This window comes from Copidosoma floridanum, unplaced genomic scaffold, assembly GCF_036245765.1.
Source record: "Copidosoma floridanum isolate Cflo_tuat_1 unplaced genomic scaffold, Cflo_Japanese_pri ptg000032l, whole genome shotgun sequence".
Classification (NCBI taxonomy): Eukaryota; Metazoa; Arthropoda; class Insecta; order Hymenoptera; family Encyrtidae; genus Copidosoma; species Copidosoma floridanum.
Genome location: NW_028321909.1, coordinates 6,320,513 through 6,342,987, shown reverse-complemented (window position 1 = coordinate 6,342,987; position 22,475 = coordinate 6,320,513). Strand labels below are relative to the sequence as shown.

The window sequence follows — 22,475 nt, the reverse complement described above, 5'->3', positions numbered from 1 at the left end:
AATGAGCAAAGGCGCACACTTTCACTAGGGAAGAAACGTGAGCCATACAAGCAGAAACGAGACCACGTGACCGACTTTTTCGTTTTCTTCCTGTCCAATAGATTTTGTTTCTCTAAGTCAGAAAAATAGAAGGAATAATACATACCTCCATACTTTTTTTTCTCATCCTTCTTGGACCCTTTTTCGGTCCTTGTTATTTCTAATGAATGAAAACAAATATAAGCTACGGTACACCCATAAAATCATAATTTAATCTATACGCTGATGGATTTTTCTCTGACCCTTAACCCTTCGTCTAATAGTACAGTCAACCTCTTTGCGCGAAAGTGAAAATTTCTCAATAAATGATACAGCAAAATGGGGAGGAAAAAGGAAATTTTTGTCTACGTGCCAAATCGGGGTGCTCCAGTAACACGGAGGCTCGGAAGCATGTCCGCATTTGTTTTATCGATAATGAATTTTCGTCGTCGTCATCCACCCGAGACCTTGTTTGCCACGAAGAAGAGAGCAGCGTATACAGGAAACTAATCGAAATAGCGCAGTTTTGACTTTCCGTACCGGTTAATGGAAGCTGCTGAGCTTGTGTGATAGCTTTTTAAATTTTATCCCATTGGATAGCCAACCTAGAGTTACACCGACGAGACTCTCATCAGATCTTTTTTTTTACTTGGTTAGCAATTTTTATTTTATTTTTTATTTTTTTTTTATTTTTTTTTTTATTCCAGGGAAAATGTTCACGGGGTAAAGTATTTGTCACGTGATACTCTCTTTTGGTTCTGCGCAGAAAATGTCTTTGATCGCTCGATTCTTTGAAAAACAATCAGAGGCGTGGTTCTCTAATGGCAACTGATAAATTACGTAATAAAAATTTTAGTTATCATTAAATCAACAGATAAGGAATGCAGAACGTGAGGAGCAATGAGTAACTTTGTAGTATTAAAGATTTTTTGGCGATGATTTCACAAACAATTGAGAGCAGTTTTCTTTGTTAATTATGTCCAAAAATTCATTAAAGTAACTCAAACGCATCCAGTATTTCAACATAGAAAAATATCGCCTACTAAAATTTCCTTGTTTCAATACGATTTACGAGTCGGTTGACTAAGATAACACGTATTCTGGATTCGTGGGAGCGATTAAATACATCAGAGACTTTGAAACCAGAGAATTACTGTCCTACGTTCGACGGGTAGGTACGATGTTTGTACGCGCGAGTGCGCAACCGCAGTTTTTCATCAAAGGAAGTCAACAAAGCGTCTACTTGTATCGCTAGGTAATATCTTTTACGCTTTGACTCGACGCGCGGGTGCTTGCTAGAACATTTCAATTTCAGATTTTCGTGGGCGGTCGAGGACAGCGAATTATACGGCCCTGTTTTTTGTTTCAAAAGTCCGGCTCTTACCTGGAAAACAATAAATATTGAAAGTGAACGTAGCTGCCTATGGAAATTTTTCGAGCACTTGTCGATACACCTACGGATTAAATTTTACAAATCGCTGATCTCTATTGTTGAGGAAAACGATTTTGGTGTGTACAGGCGCAAGTAATTTCAATAAGGAGTTTCTATTTTGTATCAACAATTTAGTTTATGTGTGATAGGTATATATTTTTTTCGGTGGAGAATGCACGAATGCAAATAAAAATCGACGAAATGAAGATATCGATTTGATAATCTCATTCAAGTCTGCATCAAACATCAAAAATAAATTTCACAGTGATATCCGAGTGTGTAAGATATCAATCTACTGAATTAACAAAGTTCAAAGCACTTTAATGAAGACTATTATGATTTAAAAATTCTAATAAATTAACAAATGAATCTCAGTTTATCAGCAAATGATAGTTGTTTATTCTTATGGAGAAACGGCGAAAAAAAGTCATACGATCCGAAATTTTTTAAGCAAACATGGAAAACAACGTAAGAAACGATCATCAAAATTAAGTGATGCTATCGAATATAAAGTAATTAGAAAATTTGAGTATAAAAAAAATCAATAAGTTTTTTCAGGAAGGTGTAAAAGACAAAGAAGAAGTTGAAGGAACCCCTAGCATAACTGATTTCCAAGTGAGTGATGTTTATTTATTAGTTATTACACTTGACGTCCTTATATTAATACCTTATGGTTTCCCCATACAATACGATAAAGATTTGAGCTCAGTAGTACCTAGGCTGTACGCCTGTCTACTATTTTACGTGGACACGTAGATGTAAACATATAAACAAACGTTTTCAATTATAAATAATTGTTTTAAGGAGAAAAATATCAGTATTGACATGGATGGAGAAAAAGAGGAAAATGTTTATCAACGCTTTGTTAGCAGTCACCCAGTATTTTTTAAATATTGTCGCTTAGCTGTAGTGCATATAGTTGCTGTTGCATATTTTGCCGCAGCTACTTATTCGTGGAAAACAAAAAGTTAGTATTAATGTATTTTATATGGCAAAAAATCAGTTTTCTAATTTTTCATTTTTAGAAGAAGATACAGGATTCAATTGGTGTAATGGATATGGTTTGCTACTGTTGATTTATACTAGTATCTACGGTAGATTACTTTATGTGCATATTTTTGAAAAATATCTTTGTAATGCATTAAAAAAAACCTGCTGTGCACGTTTTAATTTAGTTAACTACAAAAATAGTGGGTAAGAATTGCTTTAAATGATCATTTTCATAATGTTCAAATTGATGTTAGGTGAAAAATTAATGTAGATATTACATTGCATGTGAATGATCAGCCAAATAATCGAGATCGGCGTTTGTGTCACAATTTCACTTGCAATTATTATTTTTCTGGTAATTGACACGAGAGAATCGCGCGATAGACTCATAGGCCTTATTGGAATCATTGCAATAATGGCAATAGGCTGGGGTATTTCCAAATACCCGACAAAAGTAAGGAGTATTGTGTTACAAGTAAAATATTTAGATCTACTAGTCTATTACAATGACAAATCTTTGATCCGTAGGTCAGTTGGAAGCCGGTAGTATGGGGATTAATTTTTCAATACGTCCTTGCAATTATATTTACAAGATGGCCAATAGGTAGGTCAATTTTCCAGTGTTTATCGGAAAAAATAGTTGTTTTTCTCGACTTCGCGAAGGATGGTGCCAAGTTCGTATTCTCGGATAAACTAGTTGACAACGGTATCTTTGCCTTTACCGTTAGTAAATTATTGATGAAGTGATCTTAAGAGTACAAAATGAGTACTGTCATTTTTTATATCATGAGTTTTTAAATTGACTTTCAGGTCATGCCTGTCATCGTCTTCTTTAGCTTCGTAGTTTCTATTTTATACCATTTTGGTGTAATGCAGTACATGATTAAGAAACTTGGATGGCTATTGAGTGTAACCCTAGGAACCACGGCTTGCGAATCTTTACATGCAGCGACTACTTTGTTCTTGGGATTGGTAATTGTATTTCTGATATTTCATGTCTTTGGTCTATTTTAATCTTTATATTTATGTATCATACCTGTTTCATGCAGCCAGAAACATTTCTTGTCATTGAACCCTATTTAAACGAATTGACAAATTCGGAAATACATGCGATTATGTGTTCTTGTTTTTCTACAATATCAGGCAAGTTTAAAGCAGATAGACTATCAAACTTTCCTTGAGTTATTTTTCTGATAACAAACAATTTATCAATAAAGAAATTTTTTTTTTCAGGGACTGTTTTAGCGGCTTACATATCATACGGAGCCCAACCAATGCACTTGATAACCGCTATGGTGATGTCAGCACCAGCAGGATTGTCTTTCGCTAAATTGTTGTACCCAGAAACCAAAAAGAGCTCTACCCAGTTCAATAACATTGTTTTGAAGAAAGCGTGAGTCGTCGATATTTTGGACTAATCTGTAATAAATTGTCGTTTCAAAATTAAGTGTTACTGCTTACATACATTTTAGTCGCCAAACAACTTTCTTAGATGCGGCAACTGATGGAGCTTTGTCAGCTATTCCATTGGTTTTAGGCTGCATTGCAAACGTAATAGCGTTCGTGGCGGCTGTCGCTTTTTTAAATGCCATTCTTGCATGGTTTGGTACTCTTGTGGGATATCCAGCATTGACTTTTGAGGTTATTCGTTTATTTACAATAAAAATTTACTAAAAAAGTTGCATTATTAACCAGTACAACTTTATATTTTTAGATAATTCTTGCAAAAATATTTACCCCCATTAGTTACGTCATTGGCGTGCCTTGGGAAGAATGTGAGACCGTAGGCTCGTTGATAGGCTTGAAAACTGTAGTGAACGAGTTGGTCGCATTTCAGAGATTCGGCGAAATCAAGAAAACTATAGGATTTTCCCCCAAGGCTGAAGCGATCGCCACTTACGCCATAAGCGGCTTTTCGAACCCTGGCTCTCTTGGCGTCTGCGTTGGAAGCCTATCAGCTATGGCTAATGAAAAGAAGGATGCTATTTCCGGAACGGTCATTCGGGCCTTTGTAGGTGGTATCGCTGTCTGTTTTCTTACCGCAAGTATAGCAGGTACAGTTCGAATTTATTTTATTCATTTAGATAATACTTACTCTTAAATGCTATTATTTTTTTAGGCTCGAAATATTTTTAATAACTATGTATAAAATTTTATTGCAATGTCGATGTTAGCGTTTCATAATGTATCGAAGCAATTGAATCTTATAGCTTATTATTTTCTCGATCTTTCAGGAATGCTGGTAATAGAGGATCCAGAGTCAAAAGCTTCGACCTTACATAGTTACAACTCAACGAGTTTGATTTTATAAAAAAAAAAAAAAAAAGATCACTGTCATCTTTCATTCCATCCCATATCCACTGTACATTTTTATATTTACTGATCATAAGCAAATCTTACTCAAAGCTCGTCATAGTTTTACTATAAATTACGTTTATTATTTTTGTTACTTATTTTGATATTCCCAAAAATATACTTACATCGTATCCATAAAGCATGAAAAAAAATATATGGATAGGTATGATTGCTCGTTACATTCTGGTGAATATTAGTATTATCTAACAAAATTCTATTGGGTACGAATTGATTTATACGGATAAAAAAGTTATTGCTGATTTTATTAATTGTTCGTTGAACTCATATCTTGCTAAGCTATCTTAATGACTCTTAACTCTTTCAAAAAAAAAAAAAAAAAAACTATTAAACGTGTAACTGGGCGTTTCCTTGCACGTTATATTAAATAAATTATTTAAGGCATAACTAAATACCCTGAAATTTTTATTCGGGTTAAAAAGCGTAGTTTCAGTCCGTATAGTCTTCACGCGATATTCGAAACTTGGGCTAACCACTCTACCATCTAGCATGTTACTCATAGTCGCTTTTGTAGCGACCATCGTAATTACATGTTTCTGAGCAATTTTTAATAGTATTAAATCTTTGACTTAAAAAAGTACACAATTTTTGTGATAAAATAATCATTTAAGCTCATTATTCCTAGAATTGTTGATATGTTGCCACCATAATCATTTGATAGTCCGAAAAGTTTTATTTCAAACTTTAAACGGGTCTCCACTCATTTTTGAGATAAAAAGATCTGAAAGGACTCACACCTTTTGTGATATTTATGGTTTTGAGGTTTTCAAAGGGAGTGCGTCATTGTTAATTTAAAAAACTAATATCTTAAAACTTTCGTTCGAATGGTGCGAAGCGATTACAAAATTATATTAGCACTAATGATACTCGTGGAAATTTCAACTCGAATTAGTAAGTAAACGTGATTAATCATGCTGTTCTTATTATACATGAGATCATGGGCTATATTGTCGCCTATCTTTCAGATACAATGTATTACTCTTATGATTATTTACGTTGTGAATGTCATTGTCATGTGTATATACTATAAAAATAAAAAGCATACTAATAAATGATAAAGTTTATTTACTTTTCAAAGTTTCCTTTATGCAAAAATCCCATACTTTCCAGCGAGAAGAAAATTTTTTAAAATAAATTATGGAGGTACGGTGTTAACGACAACACATACTTTACTATAAGTAATATTTCTGAGAGCTTAAAAAGCGTTAAATGGATACTTTAGCTACTAAATACTGGAGCAAAATTAAGTATTATAATATACTATTGCTTCATGAATTTAAAATTTATTTTCTAGGCGTTTGAGAATACAGTGCGTATGATCAAGAATTATACGTCATTACGTAAGAATATTCCAAAAGTATCAATTACTAGGTACTAATTAATTTTACGATAACCATATAGCTTACGACGTCACAAGCAAACGGCTTCAATAAAGTGTACAAAAATGTCCAATAATCAGCTGAAGGAATGTTACTAAAATAATTGTATGAAATAGGTTTATAATAATAAGTTTAGCGTTATCGAAATACATAGATATTGTAAAGTCAGAAAGGCAATGAAAGAAGATAACAATGAAAGGAAAGAAAAAATAAAATTACAAAATAATATCATATCACATTTGAAATTCTGTCAATCTACTTCGAAAAATAAAAAAAGTTTCATGCAATGGAATTATTACTAGTTTTGTAATATGCTTGGCATTGGTGCATATTTTTTGGAAGCGGAAAAACGTAGGAAAAAAAAAAAAAAATTATACTCTAAAGATACTTTAACATTAGATTTATAACTTTTGAAATTATCACTGATGAAAAAAATTTCTTTTGATTTATGATATTATAATTGTGAACATAAAACCTAATAAATTTGTAACTACGTAAATCTTTTCTAACCTTTTCAAACCCTAAAGTAATATGTAATTCCTTCTTAAAAATGACGTAAGCCGTTTTGCAACTCAAAATGCGATATTTTTTTAGATTTCAAAAACAAGACAAAATTTATTTGAAACCCGCCAAAACGTGATAACAATGCCTTGGTCAAAGAAAACGATAGCTTAAAATTGCCTTGAAAAAAGTGCTTACTCGAAATTGCCTTGAAGGCAGTAAGTGGACGTGAATTTAGTCAGGCGTTGATTTTTACTAACTCTGTATACAGTTTCTCAAAAGTCAGCCTATGTTCTCCAATCACTCGTTTTTAATGATATTCTACCGATTTTACTCCGGCTTCCCACAAGCCCTCATAGTGAGGCGAATTCGGAGGGATGAAGTTCCGATCAGTACCATCGTTTGCTAACAATTCAGCAGTCTCATCGTAGGATTTAAAAGTCTTACTAAAAATCGCCTTGAGTTCACTGTTAGCACCCAGAAATATAGTACTATGGATAAAAGATCGGTTTCCCCAACCCTTGGCGATTCGAACTTGGATAGGTCCTGCATGATCTATGCCATGAATGGGTTTTTGTGAATGTATGAGCATGTCTTAAACTATAAAGATGTAAACTCAAACTAACAGTCCGTACCAAATTTCAAGTCTAAAATTACTATCATGTTTCCTATACTGCTATCATACGAAAATCCAAACGTATCTTCGTTTTACAGTAGTCTCATGGAAAACCGTACCTATACAGCTTGAAAAAGTACATAGCAAGACGAAAAAAATTACATAACATATTTGCTACGTATTGCAATAACTTGTATTTGTATTTACACGGCTTGAATAAAAACGTGTATGCGCCACAGTGCGAGTAATCGACGAGCGCCAGTAATTTTGCGTGCGCGCGCGTCGTGTCCGAGCCTCGTGTTGTTATCTTGGCTATCTGTGACGTATGGTAAAGCTAAAGCGACACTCCGCATTTACGTTCCACAGACAGTCGAAACAACTGCCAATTGGAAACTTAACTACGTACAGGAACTTTTTTACGTTGTCTTTGAAAGTAACGACTATTCAAAAGGAATTATGTCTAATGGTGTAGGTGCCCAGGCCTTCACTGATGTAAGTTTTTCTTTTTATAATATTAGATTATTTTTTAAGGACTTTATATACCATTTCAAAAAACAATCTACTTTATCAATGCTTAAAAGACTCGAAGAACTAAGAAGTTTTATACATATGAGAAACAGTTTTCTTTTTTAATTTTACAACAACGTATCCGTAATAGTTCTTTATAATAAAACTAAAAAAAAGTGTTAGTGACAACCTTGTTTATAATTATTTATTATCTAGCTCGTACCTTTGTCATAAAATATTTTACGTAGATCATGTTTTTTTATTAAGATGGAATCAAACATTGATGTCACGTAATGTGTATCAACTTCTACTGATTGTTTTAGTTAAGCACTTCAATTGATTATATTGGTTTTTGTCTCGTAAAGAAGATATAAGGAATAAATTAATATGAGCACAAATCATTTTAATAAATAAACAGTTGTAATTTCAAGACATTGATGATTTTAATAGTAGCAATACATTATTATAAGAAAGTTACTATATTCATATTTAATTTAATATCATTAATATTTATAGGTAGGAAGAAAAATCAGTACGCATAGCTTAAATATTTCGATTAAGCTTCAGGTAACTATCCAATGATTTAATACATTTTTTATGTTTATTAAAACTTGCATTTTTCAACAATTTTTCCTCAACTAACGTAAAGAATTGGGTAAAGCCATAATCGTTCAAAGTAGTATTCTGCAGTGGAATGAATTTTCAAAGTTTTTTGGTAACTTTGAAAGTAAAAACTTGCAAACAGAGTTCTTAAAAAGTTTTCGTTACTTATTGATACATCAAATAGTTTTTCATAATTTTATGTCGATGTATACAACTTGTAAAAATAGTCTTTTTAATGAAATTGCACGTGGCTCTTACTTGAAACTAACGTTACTTTATCTATCGTTAACGTGGGCTAGTATGTACATTTATGATAACATGTGACTCCACAAAGTGCTCTAATCAGCTTATTTTCACACGAATGAACGCTAGATTTATAAGAAAACTTTTTTTAATATCGAGAAATAATTTTATCTCTAAAAGTTTTATCAAAAAAACTTTTTTCCTTAAAATTAAGAGGTTATAGTTCTCACCTACTCTTATTTGTGACTAAATTATGATAAACTGAGATAAAATTATTCATTTTTTATATTTTTAGAAGTAATGCTAAGATAATACTTGATTTTGACAAAAGTTAAGTCAGGTCATGGAATTTTGTGTACTATTGTAATTAATAAATCTGTCCCTTAAATAAGTTTTAATATACAATTCAAGTTATTTAAGTAGCAATTTGATTTATCTTTAAATTGATAAACAGCTACCGAGGGCTTCGGTATACAATTTATTAAATCACACAATTTTAAACTAACATTTATCTTTTAGGATGAAGATTCCGTTGAATCTGAGTTGTCATCAAAAGAAGCGGTAAGTTATCTAATTGCTTAATCATACCATCTTCACGATACTATCAAAATGGTATTTTTCATTTGACCAAATGAAATAATAAATACAACTTATTAGAATGTTCCGTTATCCAACACATAATTTTTTAGTGTTATTGTAACATATTTTTCAGGAAAAAAATTCAACAGACGGTGGCTCGGATTGTATACGCTCATTTCTATCAAGAAACGAAAATTGTTTGAAATACTTACTTCTCGCAACTGTGAATCTCCTTGTCATAACGTACTTCGTATTTGCAAGTCTTTATTGGTATAAGAATTGTAGGTGTTATTTTGATAAATCTGCATATAAAATAAGTGTCAGAGTTTTTTTTAAATATAAGTATAAAATTGTCTGTGTTTATTTTTAGCGGTTGATAATAACTTACACTGGTGCGACGGATACGGAATGCTCGTATTGCTCGTTGGATTTGCGTACCTTAGAATTGTCTATTACAAAATTATCAAGAAATTTTTCAGCGAATCAATTTCAAAATGCTTATTGCCTTGTACTTTGGGCATTCGTAGGATTGGTCAAAAAAGGTAAATAGTCATTGCTCAATGAAAAAGAAATAAAATGTTGTGAGTCACTAAATGTTTCTTTTCAGACGCATTTGCTTGTCTACAAAGGTGTTTTTTTCTTTAATAATACTTGCTGCAACAATTATTTTCCTTGCCTTTGACACTGCCAATTCTAGAAATAGATTAATAAGCTTTGCCGGTGTGGCCGCTATTTTAGCGTTTGGTTGGATCTTTTCTAAACATCCAACGAAGGTATACTCATTACTTTTCTTAAAAATCATTTAATTATAACAACTAGATATTTTTGATTTGGAGTGATTGTAGATAAAGACAATTTGTTTGTTACCTAAAATTTTGTACAGTAAATTTTTTTTAATTCAAATTTTTTCAGGTAAATTGGAGACCAGTAATATGGGGTTTGATACTTCAATTCGCTTTTGGTCTGTTTACCATCAGATGGTCGGTTGGTCGAGAAATTTTTACGTGTATTTCAAATAAAGTAGCTATCTTCTTAAACTTCGCAAGAGAAGGTGCCAAATTCGTATTCTCCCCAGAGATTGTCAACAATGGAGTGTTTGCATTTTCCGTAAATATACGAGGCTTTTGTATAAAAATACTAACAATATCTTACAATGTCATGTTAAAAAATCCATCATTAACATTTACAATTATATATTACCTAAAACAGGCACTTCCAGTAATATTTTTCTTCAGTTTTATGATACAAATATTGTATTATTGGGGAGTTATGCAAGCCGTTATAAAAAATATCGGATGGTTTCTCCACGTTATCATGGGGACTACGGTTTGCGAGTCCATTAATGCAGCAGCTAATACATTTATAGGAATGGTACGTAAATATAAAAAAAACTATGCAACAAGAAACTGATGATTCTTGCATGAATGAAAATATTGTCGTATGAGTGGAGAGACTAGCAGAATCTCCGCCTGCATAAGTACTATAAGATTTTCTTACACTGTGTTACCATTTCATCTTCGATGATTTATTTATTAGTGTAATTACGCATATTATTTGCAAACACGAGAAGATGAGCTTCACACAGAATGTCAAAAATATTATTTATTTTTAATGTAATTAAAAACTAAACCTTGAATATATTCACAGACTGAGTCTCCTCTTCTGATTAAGCCGTATATAAATCAACTAACGAATTCAGAACTTCATGCTATAATGTGTTCTGGATTTGCTACTGTATCCGGTATAGTATACCTATTTATTGAATGAAAATGTATCTTTACTTCTAAATGATAAATAATTATAATTATGCTTCAGGAACAGTTTTGGCCGCTTACATAAATTACGGGGCTGATCCAGCACATTTAATCACAGCCTCGGTAATGGCGGCACCGGCTGCACTTTGTTTTTCAAAATTATTCTATCCCGAGACTGAGAAAAGTGTAACAACCTTTAAGAATATAAAGCTCGAAAAATCGTAAGCACAACACATTTATTTATTATTATTATTTTTTTTTTGCTCAAATATAGTTACAAAATTTGTTATTGTAACAGTGATCAAATTTAATTGCAGACAAGATAGTAGCGTCCTCGATGCAGCGACTAAGGGCGCCTTGGCTGGAATTCCGCTTATTTTGGGTATTATAGCAAATATCGTTGCTTTTGTTTCCGCAGTCGCTTTTCTTAATACCATTCTATCCTGGCTGGGTTCCCTCGTCGGATATGACTACATAACTTTTGAGGTAACAAATTAATTTTTTATCATGCACGTACATTTTATTGTGACAAGGAGTGTAAAATTATCTTTTTTTTTTATTGAAACAAGTGGCTGCTATCGAAAGCATTTATGCCACTAAGCTGGTTGATGGGAGTGCCTTGGGACGAGTGCGAAGACGTTGGTATGCTCATAGGCCTTAAAACTGTAGTGAACGAGTTCGTTGCCTACGAAAAGTTGGGGGAATTTAAAAATGCTAATAGACTAAGTCGAAGAACCGAAGCTATTGCTACCTTCGCTATTTGTGGCTTCTCAAATCCAGGCTCGATCGGTATTATGATCGGTGGTTTGGCTACAATGGCTCCTGAAAAGCGCGAGCAAATCGCTAATTCAGCCATCAGAGCTTTTGTAGCCGGGAGTATGGTCTGTTTTCTCACAGCTTGTATTGCAGGTTCGTTGAACATTGATGTCAGTAATGTTTTTCACAATATTTTGAATGATTTTGTTTATGACAGAAATTTCGGTTCCAGGAGTACTTATGGATGAAAGATTTTACGAGCCTGTCTAAATCGTTACTTAGTAAAAAAGGATGTTATGAAATTAATTAACTTTTCTTTCATTCTTACCTCTGCATGGTAAGGATAATATTAGTAAGACATAAAGTTCCACATTACTTAAAGTATCATAATAAGTTTGTACAGTAAATGTTATCAAAAAAATTTTTTTTTATTTTGTGTAACTATTTTAACAATTCATATTTCAGGAAAATTTAAAGTTCAATATAATATTTGCATGCTTTTCATCCCTTACATCACTCTGTACCATCCATAAAAAATCGCATCATAAATAAGAATTAAATTTTTTTAGCTATATTTTTGGTTAATTAAATATCACTATCAACTTGTTGTCCATAATGTAAAATAGTTAGAAGCTTTCGTTCGAAATCTTTACAGCAGTGTTTGTTAAATTTTTATTAAGCATTAACAAGTAATCAAAAACTTTGGATTTACAATACCACATTTTATGTTTATAAGACTGAATGAATAAATAAATTGTTGTTATATTGTTTTCTATATATAAATTATGTATAGTTAAATTCGCTATTGATAACACTTATAATTGTAGCTTCCAGAGAGCTATTAAAGGTATAAAAAAAACTTTTTTTTTGTATTTTATGATGTAACACGAAGAAAATTTTTTATGCAGTTATCATTAAAAAATCTTATTTACATATATAAAAAAAAATTTTTGCACCTACAAATTAAAATTTTTATCGAACTTTAATGTTCTTAAATTTGTAAAGTAGTATCCAAAACCTTGCCTCTAATGTCACGTGCTAGCTTCCAAAGCACCAACATTCAAAAATATCATAATCTAATGAGAGAAAGAACACTTCCATTGCGTAGCCCAAGTTTTACAACGATGAAACTATATGTAAACTATATCATGTATACTTTTAAAATACTAAGAGATCATAAAACTTAGCGTTTTACGAGTTTTAAAAGTAAAATATGAGACCAAAATAAGTGACGTACATAAATTAATAATAAACTACATTTCAATGGTATGACATTCGGCCAAATCGCCTGCGATCGCCAGAGTGCGCAATTAAGAATGAGTAGTAAGACTATACATTTTCTTTAATACTCGTAGGTAAATAGTTAGCTACTTATGCACTAATTATTGTAAATGTACAGAAGGCAAATGCACAATTCTAAATGATGCAATAAATTTGTATGGGGAATGTTTTTGTCATCCGGTCTTCTTTGACCGCTTACGACAATTAACAATGCATCTTTGCGTACATACGATTTCGTGGGAATAGTCGGCAGTTCTTTGAATTAAGGGAGTCCGGTGAGTTCGTGTATTTCAAAAACAGATTGAGTCCTAGTTATGACGTCGGCAGTCACTTCCAACATTTTCGGCAGTATGTCGATATTCCTTTGTACTTCGTCTCCGCAAACCTTTGATTAAAAACATTTGCTTTAGTAAATATTAAAAAATTCATCAATATCTTATTGAATCATACCTTTGAAAAAATTGTTGGTACACTTTCAATACTTTCAATTTTGTGTGTGTAACGAGTGATAGAAAATTATAATTATTAGCCGATTTATTTAAATAACTATAGCCAGGGCTGAGATAGTATGGGAAATATTAAAAAAAAGTGTGCCACTTTAGAAAGAGCACTTGTTTAAGTGAACAATTTTGTCTACATTTCCTTATCATACGCATTTTACACTAAACTCCGTATTCTATCATGAGTATCTTGTTATTTAAACGTAGGGATGGATCCAAGTATTCGCATTGAAGATAAAAGTTACGTTCAAATACATGATACTATATATAATGATATTTATTTTCCAAGTAGGCATCATTTGTAAATTTATTTTCAAACCAAATAAAGATAAATGTACTTACCCTCTTGAACAACGTTTCTCTGGTGGGCATAGTATACATGGCATAGACAGCAGCCTTTCGAACAATCCACGAATGATGCTTGGCCAATGTCTTATTGTAAGCATCTTGACAACTAGCCGAGGTGTTGTCAGTACTCGAGAGCTCGCCCAGTTGCCTCAGAAATTCCAGAATAAAGTCTGCAAATCAATAGTAGGTCACTCACACTGTACGAGTCTCGCTCCTTGAATTTTACCCACGAAAGTCGCGAGTCTAATGAAGTATGCACATATAAGAGTCAAGTGTAAGCTCGTACCAAGGCCACGGTGCAATCGAAGCAATGTTCTTGCTCCATTTACGAAGCCGTTTCTCTCGAGCAGTTTACTAGCTTTCTCGTATTCGATCATCTTTTTCATTGTCACATAGTTTTCGCTGTCCTCGGCCACTCTCACCTGTAATATTTCGATTTTTTGCTTAAGATCCGAGGAGACGAAACTGAATACGCTGCCCATCAGCTGAAAGAATCTAAACAAAGCCAGTATTCGCTGATGACAAAGACAATGAAATCATAATCCGCAAGGTGTAGAGTGGAAAGCGAGGACTTACTTGTAGAGCTCGTTGTAGGCCTCGAGGTAGGCCTCGATGTCTATGTCATCTTCTTGGATGAGTGATCGGTTGAAGTGATCGTGAACAGTTCGTAGATCAAAGTACATTGTTTCCGAGCTCTCCGCCATTGTTGTTTTTGTTTAAAATGTACAGCAGCAATGCACTTGGTATCGACTGCTTTATTGCACGATGGCAGAAAAACTGATGGTGAGCAACCGTACTGACAGTAGATTGAATCGGTAGTGTAAAGATGTAGGAGTCATCTGTTGAGGAACATGGGAAATGCAGCTGCTTACAATTGGGAATGAAAATAAAGTTTTCAGTCTCATCGACTTTGGATAAAACTTATATAGAATGCGTAAGATAAAAAAAATGTTTACCATTGTTGTATAATCAAAATTATACTTTACAAAAAACTTGTTTATGGAACATAAATTTATTAACTTATTAGTACATTAAATCAAGGTTGCGTGGAGTTGAAAAATTCTGTTTGTATGGAATTACTTAGTATAATTCTTTTAAAAATTTATTGTTATCTAAGTTATTACATATTTTGAAACCCCTGTACGAATATTTTTGTTAGAATAAACCAAAAGAGCTAACGTTAGCATGTAAAATTCAATTTAATTGAAAAAATTCGTATAAAATTTTTGATATGTTCGAAAGACAATTATTTGCTGTGTTAAATTTTTAAAAAATAAGTAAAAATTAAAAAACGATTTTTTCTAATCCTGAACATTTCATATATCATAAGTTTTTTACGAAAATCCAAGTATTATATTACAAAAAAGTACAAGTTTGTTTGGAAATAATATTATTCTGTGATAAAAAGATACTTTGAACGAGATTATTTAATTTAAAAAAAAATAATAAGAACAATAAAATTTTATGTTTGATACAACGTATTTGTCACATTTCTGATTCCTGTCGGGTTATAAAAAAACTTAATACGTCCCAGTATGTAAAAAAAACCAGTAATAAATAACAAGATATTGGAAAATATATCTGCAGGATACTTAAAAAATTAATTGTTTTCATACGAGTCCCGAACACACATAAAATAACTGTACCACCTCTTTGTAGCTATCATTTTTAAAATTTAATGATATGCATTCATTACAAGAAATAAATTTTAAAATGCTCTTACCTGTATTGATATTTCAATACGTTATTTTTTTCTGTACTTTAACTCTTGTGACTAATTGCAATAAAAGTTTTTTTATATTTATTTATACTGGGTGCATTACTTTTCACGCTTCGTAATATCTGTAATAACATTTTAGTTGGTTCTTATCTAAATACAAGAATTTATTTATAGTAGTTAAATTATCGTATGAAAAACAAATTTTGAATTAGTAAAATTGCAAGCAAATTCGTCTAAAGGAGATCGTTGACCTTTTGCATACTTATAAAATTAGGTTGAAAAAAGTTATGAGTAATTGTAAGAGTGTTCTCATCCACCATATTAAGTCTATGTTAGAAGATGAGTGCATTCTCTCTTTCTCTCTATATGATTCAATATTATTCGGTGATTGTCGAATTACAACTTGATGTTGCCCTTATGCAAACTCGAATAACGAGGCGTAACCAAATAATTTTTATTCACAAAAATAACAAACACTTGTATATTTTCATGGTTTTATTCAAAACTAGCTTTTAGGATTCGTTACAAAAATCTTGTACAACTGCAAAATATGTGCACATAATGATATGTCGGTTATACGAAAACCTTAAATTGTTTCAAAGTCTTAATTGCCAGTGAAGTAGTTCACCTTGACGAAGGGCATTTTGGTGACAACAGCCTTGTAAGTCTTCCCCCTGATTTCGATCAGTACTCCAGTACCGGTTTTGGCGAGCTCAGTCGGCACGTAACCCATGGCGATGGGCTTGCCCAGCGTTGGACTTGGTCCACCGGACGTCACCTTACCCATGCGCTCACCAACTGTCGTGAGTATGGCAGCACCCTCTCGAGCTGGCGGGCCCTTATCTAGACTCAGACCCACCCGCTTTTTTGTGGGACCAGTCCTTATCTGCTCGAGTATGCATTCAGCTCCCGGGAAATTGGCTTCTGCTCGTCTGCGTTTTGCTGGAATATTATTTTAGTTTACCGATAACTGTAATTATATTGTTAATGGTTGTCACTTTAAATGCAATAAATGCAATCAATAAACTTACCAACTAGCCACAACAGGGAAGCCTCAACCGGCGTCGTATTCTCGTTTATGTCGTGCCCGTAAAGGCAGAGTCCAGCCTCTAGCCTGTAAAAACGATCTGCCTTTTATTTCACTTCGATAGTATCGGTATCGAATTGCTAAAAAGTGTACCTACCTCAAACTGTCCCTTGCGCCAAGACCGGCGAGTTTGACATCGGGCCTCGACATGATCAACTCGGCAATCGTCCTCGCGTGAGCTCCAGGCACGGAGATCTCGAAGCCGTCCTCGCCAGTGTAGCCGCACCTCGATATCCTCACCTTCCTCTGGTCCAATTGAGCTTCAACGCATCTCATGAATTTCAGGGCTGTCAAATCTATCGATACCAACGACTGCAGGGCTTTTGCGGCTCTTGGCCCTTGCAGAGCGATCAGCCCCTGCTCCAGAGGGTCCAAAAATTCCAAGCTCACATCCTTGCCCTGAGATGTCATCTCGCTCTGGAGATACAACGCAAAGTCAGCATTTCATGCAACGCATTCATGTTTTTAGAGAATTGAATAAATTACTGCTGTTCCCCAAAAACCAATCGGGAATGATTGAGAGTGAAAATTAACTTATTCAACTTATCAGTAAAGAAAAAACAAAATCACGCGCCTGCCTCCGCTGCATGAGCTCCATGTCCTCGTTCCGCCTGCCAGCGTTCGAAACAACGAAAAATCTCTCGGAATCATCTTTGGTGATTATGAGGTCGTCGAGGATGCCACCATGGTCGTTGGTGAAAACAGTGAGGCTAGCCGAGCCTGGGGTCAAGGCCTGAAGGTCGGCTGTGGTCAGCGACTCGAGAAGTTCGCCGGCGTGCCTACCGCTTATGCGCGTCTGTAGCATGTGGCCAACGTCGAAAAGCGACGCGTAAGTGCGCGTGTGCTGGTGAGACGCAGCGATCGCCTCGCGGTACTGCACCGGCAGTAGCCAACCCGCGAAATCAACAATTTTACCTGAAGGCGGACATTTTTTTATTTTTATTCTATTATTTTTATTATTATCATTAATATTAATTTATCTTTTTTTTTTTTTTAATCATTTTTATCATTTATATTGTAACAATACACAAAAGTTAAAATTATGGTTCGAAACGTAAAAATTATGGTTAGAACAGTAAAAATTTCAATGCGGGAAAGTAAAATTTATCAACTGATCCTTTTAAGGTTTACTGTTGCAGTTTGGTAATTTTTACTGTTCTATACAACCAACCATAATTCTAAACACTCAAACAATTATTTAAACTGGACATGTTAATTTTTGCTGGAATTTCTCTATAATTTATATTATTTTTTTCTCTTAATGTAGCAAAACAATAATAAAAATAATATAAAAAATATTATTATTATAATAATAATTATTATTATTAGTATCATTATTACTATTATTATTATTATTATTATTATTATTATTATTATTATTATTATTATTATTATTATTATTATTATTAGTAATGATCTATTTGTATTTTATAACATCTGCGGTTGTTAGATTAATCCTTACGACCATAATACATATAGTTTTATCTCATTACATTGTGTAATCACAACTTCTTAACTTATCGCATATTTTTGCGTCACAGTGAGAAATTAAAAAAAAAAAAAAAAAAAAATTTTAAAAATTGTGCGTGCGTAAACTTAAAACACGAGGGGGCATCGTCGAAGATTGTAAGCTTGCTTATTTATTATGAGTATGATTATCCAAGGCATTGAGTAACGATAAACATAACTTATGAATAATTTTTATTCAAACGGGGCATTCGCTGATGGTGCTGTGACCTTGATTGCAATATAATATACATAAATGTACATAAACATGACTCACGAGCATTTGTTCTGTATTATCATAATTAAGTAAAAAATAAAACCGAAATTTTGATAAATAACAAAACATTACTTACGTTGCATATTGAAATTATTATAATTATGATTGCAACAAATATTTTAAACTTAACAGAAAAAAAAAATGTTTACCATTGTTATCCACGTGCAGATCGTACAAACAGGTTTTCCGCGGTTCAGCTACCACAGTGGAGAGCAGCCTTTTCGGCGTCCTGCCGGTCCTCAGGAGACTCCTAAGGCATCCAACACCGGCCGGTGGTGCCATGCCTCTCTTCAGCTACCGAAGACTGAATTTTACGGCCTCAGCGCGCGCGTATAACTTGTACACGCTCTCGCGCACAGACGCTTCGCTGTAAGTCTTTCTTAGCGGTAGTATGCGTGTGTATCACTTAATCAGCTGTGTCGCCTGACCAGCAGCTCTACGCGACGCGTGATCTTTAATTTTACTATGGGAGCTGTGACTGCGATTATTTACACTGTGTTTGGAATCGCCGGATCGATTCATCGCAGAAGCGGAACCGTTAAAGTATTATTTTTGTGTGTATGTGCGTTTTGTTAGTTTGAGCTTCATATTTGATTAAATGAAATATTCCACATCTTACTCGCTTGATATCAGTCACAAAACTGCAAGGAGCCACACGTGGTTCCTTCTCAGAACTTGTATGTACTCTAAAAGCGTGCTCTTACTTTTTGAAGGCTGTTATCATCGGTCTCTTCTTTTATCGAGACCTACCGCCGGCCATGAAGTTTTCTGGAATTGCTCAGCAATTGTATTGTACAAAAATACTTACATCCAAATAATATTTAGCATCCAAATAATTTTTGTATAATATTCTGATTTTGTAAGTCATAAAAGTAATTGATGTTTATGTTTAAAATTTGTTTTGCTTTTTGTCGATAATTTTTTACTTACCTTTTAATATTGGGCACAAACTTTGATGAATAAACTATTAACGAATGAGCTGGTGAAAGAAAGTAAAAAAAAAGACTGACAACAAGTCATGATAAGCCAAAATTGAGTAAATTGAGCTGCACTGTAGTAGTGTACGATTCACCGATGCACTGGATCGACAGCTGCTGATAAAAATAAATTAAAAAATTGAGGTCAAGCACGAAACTTGTTGTACTCTTATTAAATCTTTATTGTACCACGAAAATAATAATTGTAATAATAATGTAAAGATAATTTTTTTTTTTTTTTTAATAACCACAATAATGAGCGTTGAAGGTATATATAAGCAGTGGCAAAAATAATAACAGTAGGTTTCAATGAATAATAATTAACTAAAATTATAATCGTAATGATAATTAAAAACTAAAGTAATAATAATAATCATAATGATAACATAATTACATAGCATTTAGAACACAGAAATAACGCGTCGTCACTTATTTTAATCATATAAATAATAATAATATAAATATAATGTGTTGCAGTTCTTGTTGAAATGAAAACTTGAGTATACAAACTAAAAGAAAGGAATAATCACATGTGTAGATTAAACAATAGGAGTCGTGATAACGGGCCGTACACATATTATACATAGAGAAACAACAAAAAAGAGACGACACTTAAAAAATATAATCATGCGAGGGACGGGAACAACAATAATAAAAAAACAGTACTAATAATAATATTAATAATATAAATAATAATAGTAATAATGAAGAGTGAATAAAAGACACGTTGACACAGCGGGTTATTTTTTGTTATTTTTTTGTTAGTTTTCGCTTCTGTTTTTTTTTTATTTTTTATTTTTTTTCCCTTAAGTTCTCGTGTTTACACAATTAATGCAAAATGTCCCTACGGTTCGACGAATATGTGCTTTAGTCGTTCTTTGCTCGATGCTTCCCTTTTACACAATATTTATTTTTGTATTTTATTTTACCTTTTTCATTTCAACATTCATTCACACTGGTAGGGAAGTAGGATGCGGAGGCAGGGGATTTGTCACTGGCGCTGGGGGAGAGGAACGCGAGACAGGAGGGTTTTGCGGGGGAGGATACGTCGGTGAAAAAGTAAAGTCACGTGTTCTGGAAAAAAAACGCACAAAGAGAAATGCGGTCGATTGGAATGGGATTGCTCGGATTCTCAGATCGTTCTCGTGCACACGCGCACACACAAGACGTCAGGACAAAGAGTGGATCAAGAGGGGTTGGGGAGGGGGGTTCGTAAGAAAAGACCTCTGGATTTCATACTTTAGTTTTTCGCCGCGGCTTTTTAACAAAAAATCGTGAGGTACGTGGGCGGGAGGGAAACTCAGTCCCCTTCTCTTGAACTGGGACGTTTTTCCTTCCGCCCCGTTTACATACACATTGTTGATTTGGTGGTCGAGCGCGTGACGCAAGAGCGATGGCGACCATCGGACGGTAGTTGCTTATTTGCGACGGGGATGTCGATGCTACTTGAAACTTTGAATAACTTTTGCGCGCATTTAGGTGTCATTGCAACTCCGTTCGATCATCTTCAGAGCAGGACTCGCGTCTCTTGTTTTTCCAGCCGAACTGGCGGACTGGCGAGTCGTGTTCTGAAGATGCAATTCGATTGCACTGTATAGGTGTAGTATGTTTGAACCAATGGTCGTCCTCTGTAGCTTAAATTCGTGGCTGCATCATCGAGTCACGCGCTCTGTTTTGGAAGTACAAACACTTTTTTTCAAAGAGGGAACGATGTGAAAAATATGGATCACGTGTTTTTTTTCTATACAAAGATTTTTTGTTCAACTTCCGGTCTTTCTTTCCAAGTATCAATAACAATCTGGATTGTATGTATGTAATAAAGAACGCAAGGATAAAATTACTTTTTTTCTTTGTCTCTCGTATCTCATCGTGTCATCTTGGCTTCCAGCATCGCGTTATTATTATTTATTTATTTATTACAAGGGAGTGCGTTTTAACGCGCTCTTATTAAATTTGTTTCTTTTTGTTTTTGTTATTATTTTTTTTTCCATCGTATAATTGTTAATTTTTTACACATAAAAAACAATCGAAATTCTTCGCATCGAAGAATGCACCGAGAAAGATAGTTACGCTGCGTCCCTTTTTTCTGCTTTTCTTCGGAACAATATTTTTTTTCTTTTTTCTTTTTTTTTTTTTTTTTTTTTTTTTTTTTTCGTGATTCGCATGCAAATTCCTCGACTCGAAACGCGAGAAGCTGACGTAATTACGAAAATCTGGCTTGTCCTTTTCTCGTTACACCGAGACGTTGACTTTTATTTTTACACATTCATACGCGCTAATTTTGCTTGTATTTCAAAAGCGAGTCTGGCCGAAAAAAAAAAATCTTTGGAGAAAGGACGAAGTTCACCGTAACTGCGTAGCTCCTGTACATACCTATGTATATATTTTTTATTTTTGTTTTGCACGGCAGAGTCTCGAGTCAAAGGCCTTTCCGTGCGTACATCACGTAGTTATAAATAGCTATGTATAATGTTTGTATATATATATATGTATATATATATATATATTTATACGGAAAGAAGAAACAAGGTACACCAATGATTATTATAATTTTTTCGCGTTATCTCCAAAAATGCAGTTTTTCGCTCTTCTCTCAACAAATATCCGTCATTTTGGATGAGTATCAATACGGTAATTTTTTTAAACTATTCATTCGCCGTGAGGGTGAATACAAAAGAAAAGTGAGTCGCTGTATCATCCGATGTAAAATTTACAATCGTGAGGCGATTTTTTTTTTCTCGCAAATAATCTCAACTACAAAGTGTCCTAATCCTTCCAAGATGTACATATTTTTTTTTTGTATACGCATTGCCTAAAGTTATGATTCCGTACGTAATATTTTTTTCGCTAATCTCTCTCGTGATTACCACATTTTTATTAATTTACCATACTTTTGCTTACTCAACGTCGATTTAACTATACAATAATCATCGTCAAATATCGTCGCGACTCGAGAACAATATTTATTATCGTCATTTGCGTCAGTCCTGAATATAGATACAATAATCTTCTGTTTTACAATACATAC

General features: G+C 33.6%; 4 protein-coding genes and 1 long non-coding RNA gene across 5 annotated transcripts; 3 read left to right on the top strand and 2 right to left on the bottom strand.

Annotated features, from left to right (window-relative positions):
• The first annotated feature begins 1,208 nt into the window (after window positions 1-1,208).
• Window positions 1,209-1,634, top strand: LOC149373365 (uncharacterized). Its single transcript, XR_016293406.1, has 3 exons — window positions 1,209-1,273; window positions 1,391-1,539; window positions 1,600-1,634. It is a non-coding gene; the product is annotated as an uncharacterized LOC149373365 (long non-coding RNA).
• A 2-nt stretch (window positions 1,635-1,636) lies between these two features.
• On the top strand, window positions 1,637-5,240 carry LOC106639370 (uncharacterized). Its single transcript, XM_089597360.1, has 12 exons — window positions 1,637-1,918; window positions 2,009-2,065; window positions 2,255-2,417; window positions 2,476-2,644; window positions 2,738-2,894; window positions 2,969-3,163; window positions 3,251-3,412; window positions 3,490-3,583; window positions 3,674-3,833; window positions 3,913-4,081; window positions 4,155-4,494; window positions 4,675-5,240. Exons 1-12 carry the CDS (start codon window positions 1,907-1,909, stop codon window positions 4,749-4,751), a joined length of 1,755 nt encoding a protein of 584 aa, XP_089453486.1. The 5' UTR covers window positions 1,637-1,906; the 3' UTR covers window positions 4,752-5,240.
• A 2,462-nt stretch (window positions 5,241-7,702) lies between these two features.
• Window positions 7,703-12,486, top strand: CNT2 (Concentrative nucleoside transporter 2). Its single transcript, XM_089597384.1, has 13 exons — window positions 7,703-7,801; window positions 8,333-8,383; window positions 9,182-9,223; window positions 9,375-9,522; window positions 9,612-9,783; window positions 9,849-10,014; window positions 10,154-10,348; window positions 10,451-10,612; window positions 10,889-10,982; window positions 11,057-11,216; window positions 11,313-11,481; window positions 11,565-11,904; window positions 11,984-12,486. Exons 1-13 carry the CDS (start codon window positions 7,766-7,768, stop codon window positions 12,019-12,021), a joined length of 1,773 nt encoding a protein of 590 aa, XP_089453510.1. The 5' UTR covers window positions 7,703-7,765; the 3' UTR covers window positions 12,022-12,486.
• LOC106639363 (ceramide-1-phosphate transfer protein) lies at window positions 12,161-14,638 on the bottom strand. Its single transcript, XM_014352930.3, has 4 exons — window positions 14,457-14,638; window positions 14,167-14,375; window positions 13,875-14,050; window positions 12,161-13,417 (listed from the first exon to the last, which is right to left on the bottom strand). The coding sequence occupies exons 1-4, from the start codon at window positions 14,582-14,584 to the stop codon at window positions 13,295-13,297; spliced, it is 636 nt and encodes a 211-aa protein (XP_014208416.2). The 5' UTR covers window positions 14,585-14,638; the 3' UTR covers window positions 12,161-13,294.
• A 1,439-nt stretch (window positions 14,639-16,077) lies between these two features.
• On the bottom strand, window positions 16,078-18,838 carry LOC106639368 (aminomethyltransferase, mitochondrial). The gene is made up of 5 exons (XM_014352936.2): window positions 18,620-18,838; window positions 17,262-17,602; window positions 16,785-17,104; window positions 16,632-16,714; window positions 16,078-16,542 (listed from the first exon to the last, which is right to left on the bottom strand). Exons 1-5 carry the CDS (start codon window positions 18,750-18,752, stop codon window positions 16,205-16,207), a joined length of 1,215 nt encoding a protein of 404 aa, XP_014208422.2. The 5' UTR covers window positions 18,753-18,838; the 3' UTR covers window positions 16,078-16,204.
• Window positions 18,839-22,475: the final 3,637 nt, after the last annotated feature.

Bases quoted from the DNA above. Each gene is read 5' to 3' on its own strand.
- LOC106639363 (XM_014352930.3), bottom strand. From the start codon at position 14,584: ATGGCGGAGAGCTCGGAAACAATGTACTTTGATCTACGAACTGTTCAC. The intron at 14,376-14,456 runs GTAAGTCCTCGC...GGCTTTGTTTAG, and splicing joins GCCTACAACGAGCTCTACAA to ATTCTTTCAGCTGATGGGCA. The intron at 13,418-13,874 runs GTAAGTACATTT...TTTTAATCAAAG, and splicing joins GAGAAACGTTGTTCAAGAGG to GTTTGCGGAGACGAAGTACA.
- LOC106639368 (XM_014352936.2), bottom strand. From the start codon at position 18,752: ATGGCACCACCGGCCGGTGTTGGATGCCTTAGGAGTCTCCTGAGGACC. The intron at 17,603-18,619 runs GTAAACATTTTT...GTCCGCCTTCAG, and splicing joins TCTGCACGTGGATAACAATG to GTAAAATTGTTGATTTCGCG. The intron at 16,715-16,784 runs GTAGGTACACTT...TCGTTTTTACAG, and splicing joins GGCGCAAGGGACAGTTTGAG to GCTAGAGGCTGGACTCTGCC.
- CNT2 (XM_089597384.1), top strand. From the start codon at position 7,766: ATGTCTAATGGTGTAGGTGCCCAGGCCTTCACTGAT. The intron at 9,523-9,611 runs GTAGGTGTTATT...GTTTATTTTTAG, and splicing joins TCTTTATTGGTATAAGAATT to CGGTTGATAATAACTTACAC. The intron at 10,349-10,450 runs GTAAATATACGA...TACCTAAAACAG, and splicing joins ATGGAGTGTTTGCATTTTCC to GCACTTCCAGTAATATTTTT.
- LOC106639370 (XM_089597360.1), top strand. The intron at 2,895-2,968 runs GTAAGGAGTATT...TTTGATCCGTAG, and splicing joins TTTCCAAATACCCGACAAAA to GTCAGTTGGAAGCCGGTAGT. The intron at 4,082-4,154 runs GTTATTCGTTTA...TTATATTTTTAG, and splicing joins ATCCAGCATTGACTTTTGAG to ATAATTCTTGCAAAAATATT.